The 18,472-nt window shown below is 35.2% G+C and overlaps 1 protein-coding gene across 8 annotated transcripts in view; it reads right to left on the bottom strand.

The window, feature by feature from the left end:
* The window catches only part of LOC105485577 (diaphanous related formin 3), a 498,294-nt gene that overhangs the window by 204,934 nt on the left and 274,888 nt on the right, over positions 1-18,472 (bottom strand). For all 8 annotated transcript variants that reach the window (XR_011614754.1, XM_071081265.1, XM_071081266.1 and 5 more), the window contains one exon: positions 7,052-7,291. Coding sequence is in view for 7 of the 8 variants with exons in the window: in XM_071081265.1 (XP_070937366.1) it covers positions 7,052-7,291 (240 nt within the window). In the remaining variant the exon portion in view is untranslated. The remainder of the gene's footprint in view (positions 1-7,051; positions 7,292-18,472) is intronic.

Raw genomic sequence — 18,472 nt, 5'->3', positions numbered from 1 at the left:
TTTCCTAAGGTTAAAAATTATTATTTTTAGATCTTTCTTATTTTCTAATGTATGCACTTGATGCTATAAATTTCCCTGTAAGCATTGCTTTCATTGTATCCAACAAAATTTTATAAGTTGTATTTTCATTTTCATGTTTCATATAAGCAGATCAAACAGAATGATTTTAAATGAGATGTTTTTGTTTTTTTAAATATAAATACAGAAACTTGTGAACTTTACTTAACAAAACACATGCCTGATATATCTCAAGTGATATTTTTCAATTTCTTCTGGTGGTGGTGGATTATGTACCTCCCAATGCTGGAACCACAGTTCAAAGCCAGCTATGACACATTTCATCATCATCCTCTCCCCATCCCCCAAGAACAAATGTTCATAGGTACCAATGGCTAAGTATTACTATGTGGATAATAATGTTGCATGTTTTGTCTCTGATTCCAAAAATGTAGAAACAATGCAGACCCTTGATAAAGGAGAGGTAAGACACTTGTTAGAGTATCAGGAATGGAGTGTCTTGTTTCCGTTTTTTATTTTTCACTTATAAAATATATAAAAGAGAAATCTGAATTAAACAGGGATGGTAATATTCACTTTAGGTGCTATCTCTGAGGAGGCAGTTGTCTATAAGCATGATGCTGAGGAGGATTTGGAGGCTGGGTGTTTGGGGGAAAGCGTAGTGTGATAGAGAAGCTATGTTTGCTATGAGAGCAGGAAGATGAAGGCCCACAAGTAGCCTATTTGCTGAGCCTGAGCAAAGTCACTCTATCTTTTATAATTCTATTAAAAGAATCATTCTCATTTACAACATTTAATAGCAATTGAAAAACAAAGGTGACGTGAAAAGAATTTACCAAAATGCTATTTAGAAAAGTCAATTAAATATTTCTTAGAAAATGTCATAGATTAAATGTGTTAATGAATGAGTCAAAGGGGGTTGAGCATTCTAAATAGTTTCACATTGCTTTGGAAATCAGTATTTCTGTGATTTAATTGGCTGCATGTAAAATAAGAATGGCATTTGTTATTTGCAAGTCTTTGGCCCATACTGCTTTACTTTAAAAGGTTGCCAAAATTTACTGGTATAATTTTGCCAATCTAATAAAGAATAAAAATCCTTCCCAAAATAACCTGAATGCAAATGGAACAATGGATTTGCTTGGCAGAGATCTTTCTTAAAAATAAATTCATAGAGTAAAGGAAAAAGTGATAACATAGGGATCAAAATTTCACAAAAACGACTCACAGTATTAACTTGTGTGAGTGTGACAGGTATGCAAAATACAAACTGCCTGAAATAGGCAAAGGTATCCTGTCTCACGCTTTTATAGTCACTGAAACTCTTCTTGTACAAGGTAGAGACTTGCAAAATGACTCGAGAAACAGCCCTTCAACTTATTTCAGTTCCACTACATGCCTGAAATTCACACTCCTTTTCAAAGTTTTCATTTTCAGAGTAATGTTTAGCTTGGCATGAGAGGAAAGCAGCAATTTTTGAAAATATTTTCACTACTCATTCTTTTTTTTTTTTTTTGAGACAGAGTCTCACTCTTTTTACCCAGGCTGGAGTGCAGTGGCACCATCTCGACTCGCTGCAACCTCTGCCTCCTGGGTTCAAGTGATTCTCCTGCCTCAGTCTCCTGAATAGAGTAGCTGGGATTACAGGCGCCCGTCACTACGCCCGGATAATTTTTGTAGTTTAGTAGAGACAGGGTTTCTCCACGTTGGCCAGGCTGGTCTCGAACTCCTGACCTCAGGTGACAGGCCCGCCTTAGCCTCGCAAAATGCTGGGATTACAGGTGTGAGCCATGGTGCCGGGCCTCACCACTCATTCTTAAGTGAAGAAGTCAAGTTGTTTCTTTTTTGTTTTGGCTTTGGTGTTGGTTAATTTTCATTTTTTCATGTTTGCTTTTGGTTCCAGACCACCAGTCAGGGATTTTCCATTCTGGGATATGAAAGCAGGGCAGAAGACCAAGTGATTCACACTTCAAGTTGAGTATTAAACTCACCTAGGAAGTGGTTTTAAAAATGCCACCAGTCAGGATCCACAACCATTCTTTTTCTAAGTTAATTGAACTGTGTGGGGACTGCGGCATCAGTATTTCTTAAAGGGTACTCCAGGTTGCTAATCAATGTCATCCGAAAGAGATTTGTCACAATTTTGGAAAGAGTCTCATTAGGCTTGGTGGAAACATTAAAGAACATGAGAATTCAATGTTTGTTGTTGTTTATGTTGTTTTAATTATCCCCATCACAACTCTGGTGGAGTTATTCTACTTTTTCCACTTTTTGCTTATAAAAGGAATATCCAGAATCATATAAAAAATTCATGCATTAGAAAAGAGAATTTAGGAAAAAGTAATTTTGTCTGTCACCCCCTCACTGTCTTAGCACCTAATCCTCAACACGCATAGCCCCATTACCATGTATTCTTCGATGACTTCAACTTTGAGATGAACTCATTAGATATTCTACTGCCACAGAAAACAGAAGGCTTCCTACAAAGTGACAGTATGGATAAATTTAAAGTGGGATCAATAGTTACTTGTTTCTGCAATTTTCCCAAAGAATAACAGCATAAATACTAATAAAAATTAGTTATTACATGTGGTAAACTCCTTCAAAATTTGTATCTATTACCCCAACATAGGAAGTCAGTTGATTTAATCACCTGGAACAAAGAGCTGCATCACCTTGTTGTACTGATCAGAATGATCTGTTACTCAGAAATTATACATCTTATTAGACATTAGTAAACATTATTAAAAACATGTTATAGCTATTATATGTGGATTAGTAACATCTGCTTCTTAAATTTACCAGTCAAAATTATCTCATATATTTTAATATGATGTTGAACTTTGATGGTGGGGTCAATTCACTCTTTACCTAAAATCCTTTGAAAAAAACGAACTTGGCCCTATCAACACGTCTCTTGGAGAAATATCTTTGACACTAACCAGATACAAACTTTTCTAGGTCGGCACATTGGTCAGATAAACATCTATCATCTGCCAATTTAATTTCTAAAGATATGTTTTCCACTTAATCAACAGCAGTCCCCCCACTCTCAAAATTAATATAATCTCAAAATGCCTATTATACATTTTTTTTATCTAAAGTTCAGTACTACATTTGGAGGATTTTTTAATGACAAGCAGTTCTCCATTATTTCTACAAGGTTTATCCTTTTAAAAAGTCAAGCCATCAGAAAACAAGGTACTTATACTATTTTAGCTAAACTAGAAGTAGCATTACTGTGACCGAAACGTACATCTTGTTTCTCATCATGAGGGTTCGCATGAGGTGCCAGGTCCTTAAGAGGCCCAGAATACGTATTTTGGGGGAGAGGGGAAGAGAGGAGGAGAGAGGGAGATGGTTCTAAAAAAAAAGATTCTGATGAAACTTACTCGTTTGTTGTTTATAACACTATTCAACATGTTTTCCTTTTGTAAAGATACATATGCAAAATTTCTTATGAAGGTTTAATCAGGGAAAACACTGTTTTTGCTCATGAAGTGAAGTCTTCGCATCACTTTGATCACCAAAAAGTCAAGCACCTATACAGCAACTTTAATTTTTATTTAGATCTTAATCATAAATTCAGTTATATTTACCTTATATGTCATATTTTACTTTTTTGTCATATGCCACATCAAATCTTTGGGATATAAGAAAGTAAATCTTTTTCTCTCTGAATCCAGAGATATTATAGTTACTCATTGCCATCCTGACTACAAATGTCTACAAAGCTACGATACAGCTCCCCAAACTAAAGTATAATGGGCATGAAACTCAAGTATTCATGCTCTTATTTCTAAACAATGCAAAGTTAATTTAATATGAATTTTCATGAATTTTTCATACTTGAGTTAAATTTGTAAAGGGCATTTAAAAGTAAGGATTTGGGATATAAAATGTTAAATGTCATATAATTATCCAGCATGTTTTAACAGATTAAAATACTTCCCTGTCTTTCTACTGTCAAATATATATGGAATTCCTTGTGTAGGAGCTTATCATCAAACCAAATGCTTTATACTCAGTGTGAAAATTCAATCACAATTGTCAAAGATCAAGCTGCTACTTCTGATAACAAATATGATGAGATATCATCTTGTTCAATATATGCTTTCAACTTGACATGTAGGCTAATAAAAAACATGAAGGTGTAGTATTTATTTTGTTTCTTCCACAACAGAAGGCTCCTAAGAGGGATGATCAAAATACTTAGTATCATTGCATGAAAATAAAGTCAACTCTTTATCTGCAGACAGATTAACTGGTTTGCCAACTAACTGTAGTAAAATAATAACAGCTATGGTACATTTGTAAAAGATTTTAAAATTACTATGCATCAGTGATTGTATCTCAATGAGAGGATGTCTATTTATTTTCAACTACAAAATAAACATAAGACACTACTTTTTGTCTTATGGCAATAAATTTCATTCATTCAAGCTATTTATTGAGTACTTACTATATACCACCCACTGTAGTAGGCTATCTTACCTCAGTAATCAGACCTAGTCTCCTGTCAACAGCTTTCCTTAGAAGAAGGCATTAGGACATGAGGAAGAGCATGCAGCCAGTTTTTTTGTGAGTCAACTATAGTTCTGAGATGTAAAACTTAAAGAGGATCACAGACACTTCTGCACGAGGAAACAGACTGTAGTACACGTGTGGCTGTGGACTTAACTTTCCCCTATCTTGCCCCCCACCCTGTTTTTCTTACTTTGCCTTCCTTTTCAGGGAAAGCCTGAATCTGCCATTCTTGCTTGCCTCCTTCTCCTTCAGCTTCCAAGTTCATAACCAGCACACCCTGACAATTCCTCATATGTCCCTGAATTTGTATACTTCCCTATATCCCCACTACATTCTACCTCAAACCCCTCTGCCGTTACCTTAGCTTGGAACTCCATCATCTCAAAGCACAATGATAGTTAACTTAGTGGACACTCAAACCTTTGCCAAATAATTAAAAAAGGAAGCTTCAATTATATGCCCTTTAAGATACTGAGGTAAACAAGAATAGAATAACAACAAAAAACCCCTGATCTTATTCTCCTTTGAGCAATCACTTCAAACATGCCAGTAGCAATATCTCCCATTAGTTGCCTAAGGTAGACAATTAGGAATTATCTTTGACCTTTCTCTCTTCTCTGCCATCTCCCATACCATCCTTCCTATTACCTTCTCAGTTTGGTTTCCTCTGTTGCTCTCTTAGGTCTCACACTACATGTCAGTCAAACACCAAATACCTCCTCACTGTAACCCTCTAACCCAGCGCTGTCCAATAGAACTTTATGCAATGATGGTAATGTGCCATATATATACTGCCAATGGGTATGGACACTGAGCACTTGACATGCGGCGAGTGTGACTGAGAAACTATGTTTTAAATTTTATTTACATTTCAACTAATTTGAATTTAAGTAGCCATATATGTTTAATGGCAACAGTACTAAACAGTGCAGCTTAATCTTTTTCTATACTGCTGATAGACATATCTTGCTACAAAACATCTGATCATATTACTTGCCTTACAGAATGTGTCTCCATAAAATCCCCATCATTAGGCAGGATATTCAAAGCTCTTTACAATCTAGACCAACTTCCACCTCAGTCTCATTAGCCCCACTCCTTTCCCATCTAGTTTGCACACGTAGTAGGCCACTCACTGTACTCACACATGCCGTGCTATAACCCTTATAGAAGCTGCTGACTCTTGCTTAAATGCCTTTTCCTCTCACAGAACATCTGCTCATCCTTCAAGATCCAGTTTAAATTCCCATTTCTCTCTGAATACCTAACTACCCTCTCATGGCTGAGCTAGGCTCTCTGTCTAAACTCTGCTGCCATACTTTTTATATATGGCTTCATTAAAGCATTTAATCATAATTAATGGTTTACATGTGGAAAATATCAGTATCATGTATGCCAGGTAAATATTAATCACATACATTAAAGAAAGAATCTGGCAAAGCATCTGGCACAGGACTTCACTCTGAGTAAGCCCAGGATAGATGTGCCAGGTCTTCAGGATGTGTTTTAGGAATTGTATCGCCCATGCTAGCGATCTTCACCAAATATAGCTGCCTAAGAAAACAGAGAGGAAAATAAAAGAATGGAGATGGGGCAAGGGCAACACTCACAAGGCATTGACAGAAATGAGAGGCTTAGGCCAGGGAAATTGTACAAGAAATTTCATGCAGTAAACCTATAGGTAAAGCTGAACTTGTTTTTCACCTTCCCTACCTAACTGGCAATAGCAATAATCAAATTCCTTAATCAGGGAGTGTAGTTGTTACGAGGTCAAGACAAGAAAACGGTTTTCTTGTGATGTGTAACTAAGAAGAATTTGTTGCAAGCAGATCAATAAAGCCCTATTACTATGGCCCACTCCTCAGGAAAGAGCTCTGTTTTATAAAACATTGAATACATTTGCTGTAAGGAAATTCAACCTATGAAAAACACAGAAAGAAAAAAAGGCTCTAAACTTACTCTATTTTCATGTCCTCTACAATTATATTTAGATAGAAACACTTCAAAATCAATGATATCTGAGTTGCATGTATTCCAAAATAATAATTTCCCCTTTATATAAAGGGGTCTCATTTTTCTCTCCTTTTAGTCTGCTTTTGAAAGCAATGCAGAGAAATATTTAAATAGTTAAAAGGTAAAAATGTTAATGGCAATCCTAAGCAATATTCAATATATATACAGGTATCTGAACTGAGTAAGTATGAGTCAGTATTAATAATATTTTGATGTTCCATTTCATTGGTTTGAGAAAGCATAGGTTTACGATATAATTTTGTTATTAAATAAAATCCTTGAGTTGGATTTACAGATTGAAGAAAATTAGTATTTGGATTTAGTTCAGAGGTTGAGTAAATTAGCTCAGTTCACTCTGGGTTTGAGTTCATGGTTCAGTTCAAGTTCTTGATAATGAGCACATCAAAATAAAAAATATTTAAATAATGTAATCAGGGCTGACATTTAAGAGCAAGTGTTCAGGCAAATATGTGTTTTTAAAAAACAAACTCACTTTACAGAGAGAGCTAAGGTTAAATCCGAAGGTTTGAGCATTCCGGGAGCCAGCATTCATGTAGTTTCCCATTAGCAATACAAGTTCCAGCAACTTGCTAAAGCTTTTGCTCTTCTTTATCTCTTCGCAGGCAGTACTGACAGCCATGATGTCAGGTTTGATGTTGTTCACCTGCTCTTCAAACTGAAGCTTAAAGAGAATAGCACTGAGCCGTGGCCGTAGTCTCTTCACATTGCTCATCTGATGAAAAGAAAACAGCAGATTTCCTTTAAAATGCATGGTATACTTTAGTACTGTACGACTGCAAGTAATCTGGGATGATTTATTGGTATGACAGTACCGAAGAAGCAATATGTCTCCCAAAACTGATAGCAGGAAGAGAGAAAAGCCCTGCTTGTTTTTGTAAGGAATCCAGAGTCATCCCTCAAAACCCAAATTAACAATTTGGATGCTCAATGAAAAGAAAGCTTTAATTAAATGATAATGTTTAATTAAGCAATAAAGTAAGCATTTTTTAAACTAAATTCTAAAAAGGTAACAGGATACATAGGCCACAAATTACAAGGCATTCATGTCATTATTTTGAATAATTTTTGTTCAATACTGCAATATACTGGGTCATGTTTAAAACATATTCAGAAAAGTCTAAAGAGGGTTTGTTTTCTTCAAATAGCAACTGCTGTCCTCAGAAACCCTGCTGACTAACAGTATGTGTTAGATAGAGGGAGAGTAAATAGGTCCCAATTTGTACTAAATTGACTTTCTTCAGAAACACAGGAAAGTAGAATGACTCCTGACACATACTAAATTAGCAGAATCAGAGTTAGGAAACATGGGAGTAGCAGAACCGCAGAAGCAGTGCAAACCCACAAATCTATCACATGCCAAGTTAACCCTGTCTGGGACTCTGGGTTTCTCTATTGGGAATGTGGGGGACTGGAGATGTCTAAAAGAACAAAGGGGCAAGTTCCTGCCTTTATCCTTACTCCTGTGTTATATCAACACACATGCAAGAAATAATCAATTAGGTGTAGGCTGAAGATATACCACATATTAAGCTAGATATGAATTCCTTGACCAAACGTATTAGGGCTTCAGGACTTAAAATGCACTGAAGGGGCAGTAACAGTAAAATTGTTGAACTTCGACTATTGTAAATATCAAAAGCAGGTTAAGGCAAGGTCAGAAAAAAAGCAGAGACAGGTTAAAATAGGGACTGTTTCTCTTAGTCACAGACTGTAAAGGAAAGGCTAAAAAACAATGCTATATGAAGCCTGTAGGGTGCCAAATATAATGAAAATCATGATTGTTTGGGACACAGAAAGCTATCAGTTCATAATATAATAATGACCGTTACTTAAAGTATACTAGACAAAGGCTTATTAGACTCCAGTATTTTATAGACACTGCCTTAATGACTTAACATAACTCAGCTTACTCACCTGACAAAAATTGAGCAATTAGTTCTTTGTACACAACTCTGAGAGAGTATTTTCATATAGACCAAAGCCTTATAGTGAATGAAGAGTTCCATTTTCAAATAATATAAATATCTAATTTATACTTAGCTTTCTCCCCAGCCCCTTGCCAAATTAAATGGTTATGTGTATACAATCAAGATTCTAAGAGCTCAATTAATGTAGTTATTAATAAGAAGTCTACTTTACAAGGCACTTTAAGGAATGTCTTCATAATCCACTGTCTAGGAAAAAGAAAGAATGTAAGCTCAATAAGGACCAAAAAAAAAAAAAAAAGAAGAAACATCATTAAAAGTTTATAGAGTAAGTGTAAGCGATATAAAATTTATAAAGAGACAAAGAGATGCACTATTAGAATATTGATTCTTACTGGGCATGAATTGTTCTTTTAAAGCAGTGATCACTTATCACAAAGACTTTTGTCTTAAAATATATGTCTCCAGATGGGTTCACTTGCCTGGATTTTTTTTTATCCTTAACCGTTGCAAAAGGAAGATGTTCATATGACATTGGTAACATGAGTAATGCTCTGTTACACGTAATATGTCCTTTAGAGCAGTCAGACGTACAAAAGAGCACTCACGTGTAGCACCTGTAGTTATGGCCATTCTAAAGGTGTCTAACGGGCTCATAGCATCTCTGTTTTCAGTAACTACCATTACTCATGATTATGAAGTCAGATACTTGCAATAAATATGAGAAGAAATTATCCAGTATTCTGTGCAAAACATTTGTATTACAAAATATATTAATTCTAATATATATTAATGTACTACTATTTTCATGCACAGAAGAAAAAAGAGACTGCTTAAATGCCTACATTATACCACCCCAAAACATGTTAAAGCTTTCCTGCTGACAAGCTAACCATATGTAGCCAGCATAAAGTAATTAATTCTCCTAGAAAAATATAACCTAGATTTGTATGAATAATGAGTGTATCTGGCACTAGGGACAGGTACCTTGAAAAGACAGAGTAAGTCTATGATGTCATGCAGAACAAAGTGCTACGAGTTCATGAAAATCCCTGACAAGGCAAAGTCAGGAAAGTAACCTAAAAACAAAGCTTTGAACGACACTTTAAAAAAAATTAGATGTCCTCTTCCCAATGTTCTTTCTTCCAAGTTTAGATAAATCAGTATTTGACTATTATTGAGTAAATGTATTTTAATGAACAAAATTATTGAGTGGGAAAGGAACTTGAAAGGTCACCTGGAGATGGTGCCTGTCTTTAGTTCACTATTTAGCCATATGATGACCCCTAGGCCAAATGGTTGCCCTTTTTATTTAACAACAAAATATCATTTAAGGTTAATGTTCCAAGATCTAAATCTTGGAATCTATGATAATAACAGAAGGGTTATTTTTCTTTTTTTAAGGCAGAGTCTCACTCTGTCGCCCAGGTCGGAGTGCAGTGGCACAATCTCCGCTCAATGCAACCTCTGCCTCCCGGGATCAAGCAATTCTCCTGCCTCGGCCTCTTGAGTGGCTGGGATTACAGCCGTGACCCACCACGCCTGGCTAATTTTTTGTATTTTCAGTAGAGACAAGGTTTCACCATGTTGATCAGGCTGGTCTCTAACTTCTGACCTCAAGTGATCCGCCCACCTAGGTTTCCCAAAGTGCTGGGATTACAAGCATGAGCCACTGCACTCAGTCCTTTCCCTCATTATTTGATCAAACTATTTCTTCAGGTGGAATCAAATAAAAAAGGTTCAGAGGGGGGAAAATATATGTATATGTAAAAACCCTGACCAATGTTTCCCCATCTTCACCACTTCTCATATTCTATCAACATTGGGGATTTGCATTCTGTTTTCCTGCTAAGAAAACTAAACTTCTGACTTGTCTAAGACTAAGTGGAATGCAGAAATGGAGAACTATGAAGCTCAAATAATATTCTGAAGGGCAACAGAAAGTCATTTTTAAAAATGAGAAGAAGGAAAGGGTAAAAAATCTATAAACATAAAATGTAGCCTAGTTAATAATTAGAATGTTAGAAGAAATTAGAATTTCATTTTTACAATTATCCTTTAAATCTATTGTTATGAAGTCTTAGCAATACAAATTCACGAAACTCAAATCTATGACAATAGTGAGATGTAATCTGAAGATCAATCCAAAAAAGTAAAAATACATTGATTTCACTCCTGTTTTTCTTGAAGGCAGGGAGCAGTACTCCTGTAACCTCCCCACCCACAGATGTCACATGTCAGAATGAAGAGATCTTAAAAGCAATGACTGGTAAAAATGAAGAAGCAATATCCAGAACCCTAAGGGTAATTTTATTTCAAAATTTTGTTTGTTGGCAATATATGTTGTTGGAGAGGGAACAACGTAAAAAGACCTTTAGAAAAATCAATGAACCAACAAGTATTGAATGGGCCCCATTCAGTGCTGTGAGGGGCACAGGAGCCATAGTAGCTGCCCCTGCAGCCCTTATCATTGAATTCTTTCTGCCTGTCTTAAGGAGCAGAAAATTGGAAAGGTTCCCAGGAAGACGTAATCTCTCGTAATCTCATTATGCTTATATTTTTCACATATAATTTTAATTTTATCCATTATTCTATAAGGAAAAAGAATCATTTTTACAACAACTTTGTTTAACACCATATCTAGTTTTCTTTACACATTTTCTTTTATAAATACAGGTTGTCTGATGTTTTTTTCCCCCTGTCCTACTATGCAGACTTACACCGCACCCCTCAAAAGGATTTATTTTTTATTCTTTTTTATTCTTCCCTGAAGTCATTATGAAACTAACTGTTCACTTAACTTTCTAATAGTACAATAACCTGCTGACTGGGAATTTACTGGCCTCAGTCTTAATTTATAATACTCTAAAAGCATTAGTTCATATACTTGGTAGATATCACATTATAAGGAATAATAGAAAAGCATTTCAGGAAGGTGAAATGACTCTTTCAAGTCACCTGGCGAGTAGGACCCAGGCCTAGAGCTAACTTGCTGCTAATCAACTGTCCTTAGCACTCAGAGCATCACAACGTGGGAATTAATAACTACAATTTACAAATCATCTGGAACTCAAACTTCCTCTCTTATGTTTTCTTGTAAGAATGAACTTTAATTTCTTCACAGTAGTTATCAAGTAACACACTACAGAAAATGACCCTGCAATGAGCTCTGCCTGCCACCTGTACTATCTCAATATTTCTTACCTTTCTCCTTAGTATACCCAACTACCTCCTATTGTGCTGAATCTTTAATACTTTTTCAGATCTACTTTTGTTGTCCCTCCACATCAGGGATCCCACACCAGTAACTGTTAGGAAACAGGCTGCACAGCAGGAGGTGAGCAGCTGGCCTGAGCAAGCAGGAGCAGGTGAAGCTTCATCTGTATTTATAGCTGCTCCCTATTTCTTGCATTACCACCTGAGCTCGATCTCCTGTGAGATCAGTAGTGACATTAGATTCTCACAGGAGCGAGAACCCTATTGTGAACTGCACACACAAAAGATCTAGGTTGCATGCTCCTTATGAGAATCTAATGCCTGATGATCTGTCACTGTCTCCCATCACCCCCAGATGGGTCCATTTAGTTACAGGAAAACAAGCTCAGGGCACCCACTGATTCTACATTATGGTGAGTTGTAAAATTATTTCATTATATAGTATAATATAATAATAGAAATAAAATGCACAATAAATGTAATGTGGTTGAATCATCTCAAAATCATCCCCCTGCCATCTGTGGAAAAAGTGTCTTCCATGAAACCATTTACTGGTGCCAAAACGGTTGGGGACTGCTGCTCCACACTACACTCTCCACTCATACTCTCCTATTAGCTAATTCTTCAGTTCTCTATGGGAGAGGTATAATAAGCAAGAAGAATGTGAAAAAACAAATGCATTTTTATGAAAGACAAGAGAAAGTAGTGTGATCTAATACTTACATCACAGAGAATTAAGACACTAGGGAAATAATTTTTGAACTTGATTTTTCTAATGATATAAAAAATATCTTTCATTGTTAACAGACCAATATGTTCATGATCTCCAGAATTCTCAGAAAAAAACACAAGTTCATTTCACTTGGAGAAAGGCTTAAAAAAAAAAAAAAAAGCTATTCAAGTGACTTATGCTTGAGGTAATACTCAGAATATCAAAAATGTTTTTAAAATAAATGTACTCATGATATTAAAGCTGCTACGCTAAAGTTATTTAAGAAAACTACACAAAAACAAAGTACATATGGTATAATTTTTACATATTTCATAGGAGAAAGGTAAAGCCAAGGCTTGTACAAAAATATTAAAAGGCTAAAAATGTATATTCCTCCACTTAGTCAAGAAATAAACAATCGGCTATAGACATCATAGATTGTTGCACCTTTGTTTATAAATCCCTATCAATTCTGGGTCACTAAGGATTTCACAGGAGGGCCAAATGAGTTTTGAAGATTCTCAGGATCATCAACTAGTAAAGCTGTGAATGGTAAAGCTAAAGAACAAAGAGACTTCCTATTTAATTTGGCAATCTGAGCACACAGTCTTAACACATAAGTTCCATATCTCTTGAATTAAAAAGCTGGCATAAACCCCAGAATCATATTAGTGTCTTAAATTCATTCATGCCCGCTTCCAGACAATCCCCATCCCATCATAGAAAACCAGTGTTTTTTCAATCACTATAGCTTAGTTTTGCCTGTTCTTGAAATTTATATTAATGAAACTATACGGTAAACAGTTTATATAGCTGGCTTCTTTCACTCAAAAAAAATTGACTTTGAGATTTATACACATGTATAATTCGGTACTTTGCTCCCTTTTATTAACAGATTTCCATGCAAGAACATACCAAAATTTGTGTATCTACTTTCCTGCTGATGGACTTCCCCCTACCCCACCCCAGTTTGGAGCTATGTAGTGGGTTGAGTTGAACAGAGACCCACAAAAGGTATGTCTAAATCCTAACCTCTAAACATATTTGGAAACAGTTTTAGCACACGTAATTAAATTAAGAATCTCAAGATGAAATCATTCTGGATTTAGGGTGAGTCCTAGACTGGAGTGATGCATCTACCCAGAAACGCCAAGGATTGCGCATGGCTTAATGAAGCTAGCAGAGAGGAATGGACCAGATTCTCACTCAGAGCCTCTGGAAGAAAGGAACCCTGCTAACACCTTCATTTATGATTTCTGGACCCCAGAAATGTGAAAGCATAAATCTCCGTTGTTTTAAGCCACTAAGATCATAGACATTTGTGGGGGCAGCCCTAAGAAACTAACACAGGCTATTATTAATACTTTTGTATGAGTGTTTTCATTTCTATTAAATTAGTAAAAAATATAGTACAAATGTATACCTAACCTAAAACATTGCCAAACTGTTTTTACAAAGTAGATTAAATGATTCTATATTCCCTTCACAAATTTACGTTTTATTCTAGCTATCTTTTTTCTTTTCATGTATAGGTCCGTACTCCATTCCTCTAATTATTCAGTGAGGTCTGATGCAGGAGTTGAGATACATTTTGGTCCCTAAGATGTATAGACTTTACAAAATCATTTGATACAAAGAACATCACTGAACATCAAATGATGGTATGTTTGTGGGTCTGTTTCTAACCTTCTAGAAAGCTTATTTCTATATCCTTAAGCAAAACTTTTACCTTGATGCTGTATCAGTAGTTTAGGTCCACCAAGACTGTTCTTCTTTAAAATTGGTTTTCTACATTCTATGTCCTTTGCATGCCATATGAGTTTTACAAACCATTTGTCAATTTCTATAATAAAACCTGCTGGGATTTTGATTGGGAATGTGTGACATTCCTAGGTCATGTGTGGGAGAAACGATATCTTAACAATACCAACTCTTCCAGTCTATAAGCATAATATGTATCACCATTTCTTTACAACTTCTTTAATTTTTCTCAGCAATATCTTACAGTTTTCAGTGGAAAATCTGCACATATTTAGTGAAATGTATCCCAAGGTATTTTTAGTTTTTTTATGACATTGTCAATAATACTGTTTTAATTCATTGAAATTTTTGCTGTTTCTAGAAAAAAATAACTATTTTTGGTACGTTGACTGTACTCTATGACCTGCTGAATTCACATGGACAATTAGGTCAGCTGACAAAAAGAAAAAGATGGTATACTTTCTTTCTTCTCATATACTCATCTTTTATGTCTTCTTGTTACACAGATTAGTACATTATAATGCTGAAAGGAAGTAATGCAAATAGACACTTTTACCAGGTTCTCTACCATAAAAGACAAGGTATCTAATCATTCACCATTAAGTTGAGTATAACTCCAGGTTTTTCATGGACATCCTTTATCAAAATGAGGAAGTTTGCTTCTATTTCTAGTTTGCTGAGTGTTTTTTCATAAAAAATGACTGAATTCTGTCAAATGCTTCTTATTTTGCACGTATTTAGGTGATTATGATTTTTCTCATAATCACCTGGTTTTTTTAATCTGATAATACGGCTAACTAATTAATTTTGAAATATAAAACCAACCTTGCATTCCTGGGATTAATTCCATGTGGTCATAACACACTCTCCTTACTAAGTTCAGCAATGTTTGATACAGAAATATTTTGTTGACAACTTTTGCATCTATGTTCATATATGATATGAGTTTCTAATTTTGCTGTACTAGATTCCCTTCTTTGATTCCTGATACCAGTAATTTGAGAATTTGGTTCTTTTTCAGTGCTTCATTTTCATTTGGCTCAAAATAATTCTTTCTTTGGCCCACCAGTAATTTTAAATTATGTTATGCAATTTTTAGACTGTGGTAGATGTTCTATTATTGTTGTTGTCTAACTTAATTCTGTTATAGAGAGAAAACATATCTTGCAAGATATCTATATTTTGAAAATTACTGAGGCTTATTTTATATTCCCATATGGTCCACCTTGGTAAACATTTGACATGCGTTTAAAAATAATGTGTATTTTGCAGTTGTTGTAGATAGTGTTCTATAAATATCAGAACAAGTTCGATGATAGAAGTATCTTGATTTTCCAAGTATTTTACTGATTTTTTGGTATACTTTTTCTAGAATTTATTCAAAGACGAGTGTTAAAGTCTCATTATGAGTGAGAATTTGTATATTTTTCCATTTATTTCTGCCAGGTTTTGCTTCATAAATTCTGATGCTCAATTTTTAGGCATACATATTTAAGATGATTATCTCTTCCTGGCAAGTTATTATTTTTGTTATTGTATACTGATACTTTATTTCTTATAATATAGTTTGCCTTGAAAGATACCTTCTTAGAAACACACATACCCATGATACTTTTCATGTGCTTATTTTATTACTATTTGTTTTCCATGTGTCCTTTCTGCTTTTTTCCCCACTGATATGGTTTGAGTGTTTGTGTCCCATTAAACATAAATGTTGAAAACCTACTCACCAGTGTGACAGGATTATGACAGGGGGCCTTTGGGGGTGATTGGATCATGAGGGCAGAGTCCTCATGAATAGGATTAGCACCCTCATAAAAGAGGGTACAGAGAGCTGCCTTGTCCCTCCACCATCTGAGAACACAGATAGAAGGCAATATATATGAATCAGAAATCAGCGGTCCCTCACCAAACATGGAGTCTACCAGCACCCTGATCATGGAAGTCCTGGCTTCCAGAACTGTGAGAAATAAATTTCAGTTGTTTATAATCCATTCAGTTTATAGTATTTTGTTACAGCAGCTAAAATAGACCAAGACAACCTCTTTTATCCCTTTTCTGCTTTGTGTTAGTCAAGCAATTTTTAGTATTCTATTTCGTCTACTGGCTTAACTATACCTCTTTTTATATTTTCTCTGGTTTGTCTAGGATTAATATATCTTAATGTATCAATCTAATTAGAATTACTATTAAGTCAGAATTGTACCTCTTCATATTTCTCATTTTCTACCTTACCCTTTCAGATTTCATATTTCACCCTTTCTGCACAATTCTATTTGTTCTATACCATCGTTTGTGCAATTATATCATATATTTTACACTATGTACATTATAAACCCTGTTTGCAGTATATTTTTTATTACAAATTTTCTTTCAAAAAAATCATAAGAAAAAAGGTTTCATTTACTATTTTCAGGTACTCTTCATTACTTTTTGTAGATCTGAGTTTCCATCTGGCATATTTCCCTGTTACCTGAAGGACAACCTTTAGCATTGTAGGGTAGGTATGACTGTCACAAACTCTTTCAGATTTTATAATACTGAAAATGTCTTCAAGTCACCTTCTGTTTTTTAAAGATATCCATAAAGATAGAGAAGTCCGAGTTTACAGGATATTTTTTAACACCTTTCTGTTGAGCTTCTTGCATTTTAAACACTCTTCTGTTACTTCTGCTGTCTATCACTTCTGTGAAGCCAGCAAAATCTTTTATCTTTGTTTTCCTACATGTACTGTGCCTTTTATCTTTTTCCTCCCCTCAAGATACTTTTATCACTTTCTTTTTCTTTGGTTTTCAGCAATTTTACTAGGCTATGCTATGATATCTTTTTTCTCTTTATATTAATCCTGGTTGGGATCTGCTGAGCCTCTTAAACCCTGTTTATGTTTTTCACTGAATGAGACTTTTTTGGCCATTATTTCTTCAAATATTTTGTCAGCCACAATCTCACTCTTTTCTCCTTTGGGGACTCCAATTACAGGTATTCTAGACTGAATGATATCTACCCAATAATACCTGTTATTTATTATTTTATTCAGTCTTCCTTCCTACATAACTAAGAGAAACTAATCACTACAAAACTGCCTTCAAATTTCACTGACTCCTCTGCCTTCTCCAATATACTATTAAACCCACACACTAAAACTTTTAATTTAGTTATTGAGTTTTTCAAGAATTTCTACATAGCAATTTTTCTGAAAGTTTTCATTTCCCTGCAAATATTCCTAATTATGACCATGTTTTTCTTTAATTCTTTGAAGATCATTTGCTTTAGTTCTTTGAACATATTTATAGTATCCATATTTTGTCTTTGCAAGTGAAATCCAAAACCTGGGCCATTTTGGACTTTTTTTTTCTTGACAATACATCCCATTTTATTATTCTTTAATTTTTATTCAATATTGCATTCAATATTGAATACTTACTTACATATAACCACTCTCAGTTCTGTAATACTGAAACTTTGAAAACTATTTGTTCTTATTTTAGCCATCAAATCAATCACTGGGTGATCACCTTAAGTTGTACAGTTCACTATAAACTTTGTTAGTGTAGCTCTGTGGAAAGTAAGATTTGTTTTCTTAGCCCCTCTTAGTGAAACTCAATCGCCAAACTGTTTTCCCTGGGGAGTTCATCAAGATATGATGTAGGTTTTATTAGTGTGGCTCTAGAGTAGGTCTTTCTTTAGGATGTGGCCCTACTTCCTAAAGCACCAGCTTTTCCTTATTTGACTGAATGCCAAATATGCTAGTGAAGTGTTAAGGTGATCTCTGTAATTTGGCAGAGCCAGAAGTCCAAAGCTGAACCTCTAGTATCTCTGTTCCACTCTCACCCTGTAGCAGCTGCTATCTGACTAGTATTGCTAGTGTATGAACACTCCAGCTCCCAGCACAGACACAAGGGAGATACCCACATGGACTACTGGAGTTTCTTTCTGCACAATTCCTTCTCCATTAGTGCTCTGCCTTGTAGATACCAGCTGTTTCACTGCCATAAATTCTGATCTTTGCCTCCTCAGCTCAGAGAACTATATTCTCTGCTAGAACTCAAATCTCTGAGATCTAACTGGAAAACTGTCACCAAGCTATAGGCTGAGTATTCACGAAACTTGTAAGTTTCTGTTCTCTCAAGAACTGCAGCTTTTCTCTACTGCTTGTCCACTGTCTGAAAACGGTTGACCTGGATATTTTGTCCAGTTTTATCATTGTTAGCAGTTTATATATGTTTTTTTATATGTATTCCTAAGCATTTTTAAAGTTTTCTGATGTTGATGTCAACAT

The sequence above is a fragment of the Macaca nemestrina genome, chromosome 16 (assembly GCF_043159975.1).
Source record: "Macaca nemestrina isolate mMacNem1 chromosome 16, mMacNem.hap1, whole genome shotgun sequence".
In the NCBI taxonomy this organism is placed as follows: domain Eukaryota; kingdom Metazoa; phylum Chordata; class Mammalia; order Primates; family Cercopithecidae; genus Macaca; species Macaca nemestrina.
This window is presented reverse-complemented; position numbering and strand designations above follow the sequence as displayed.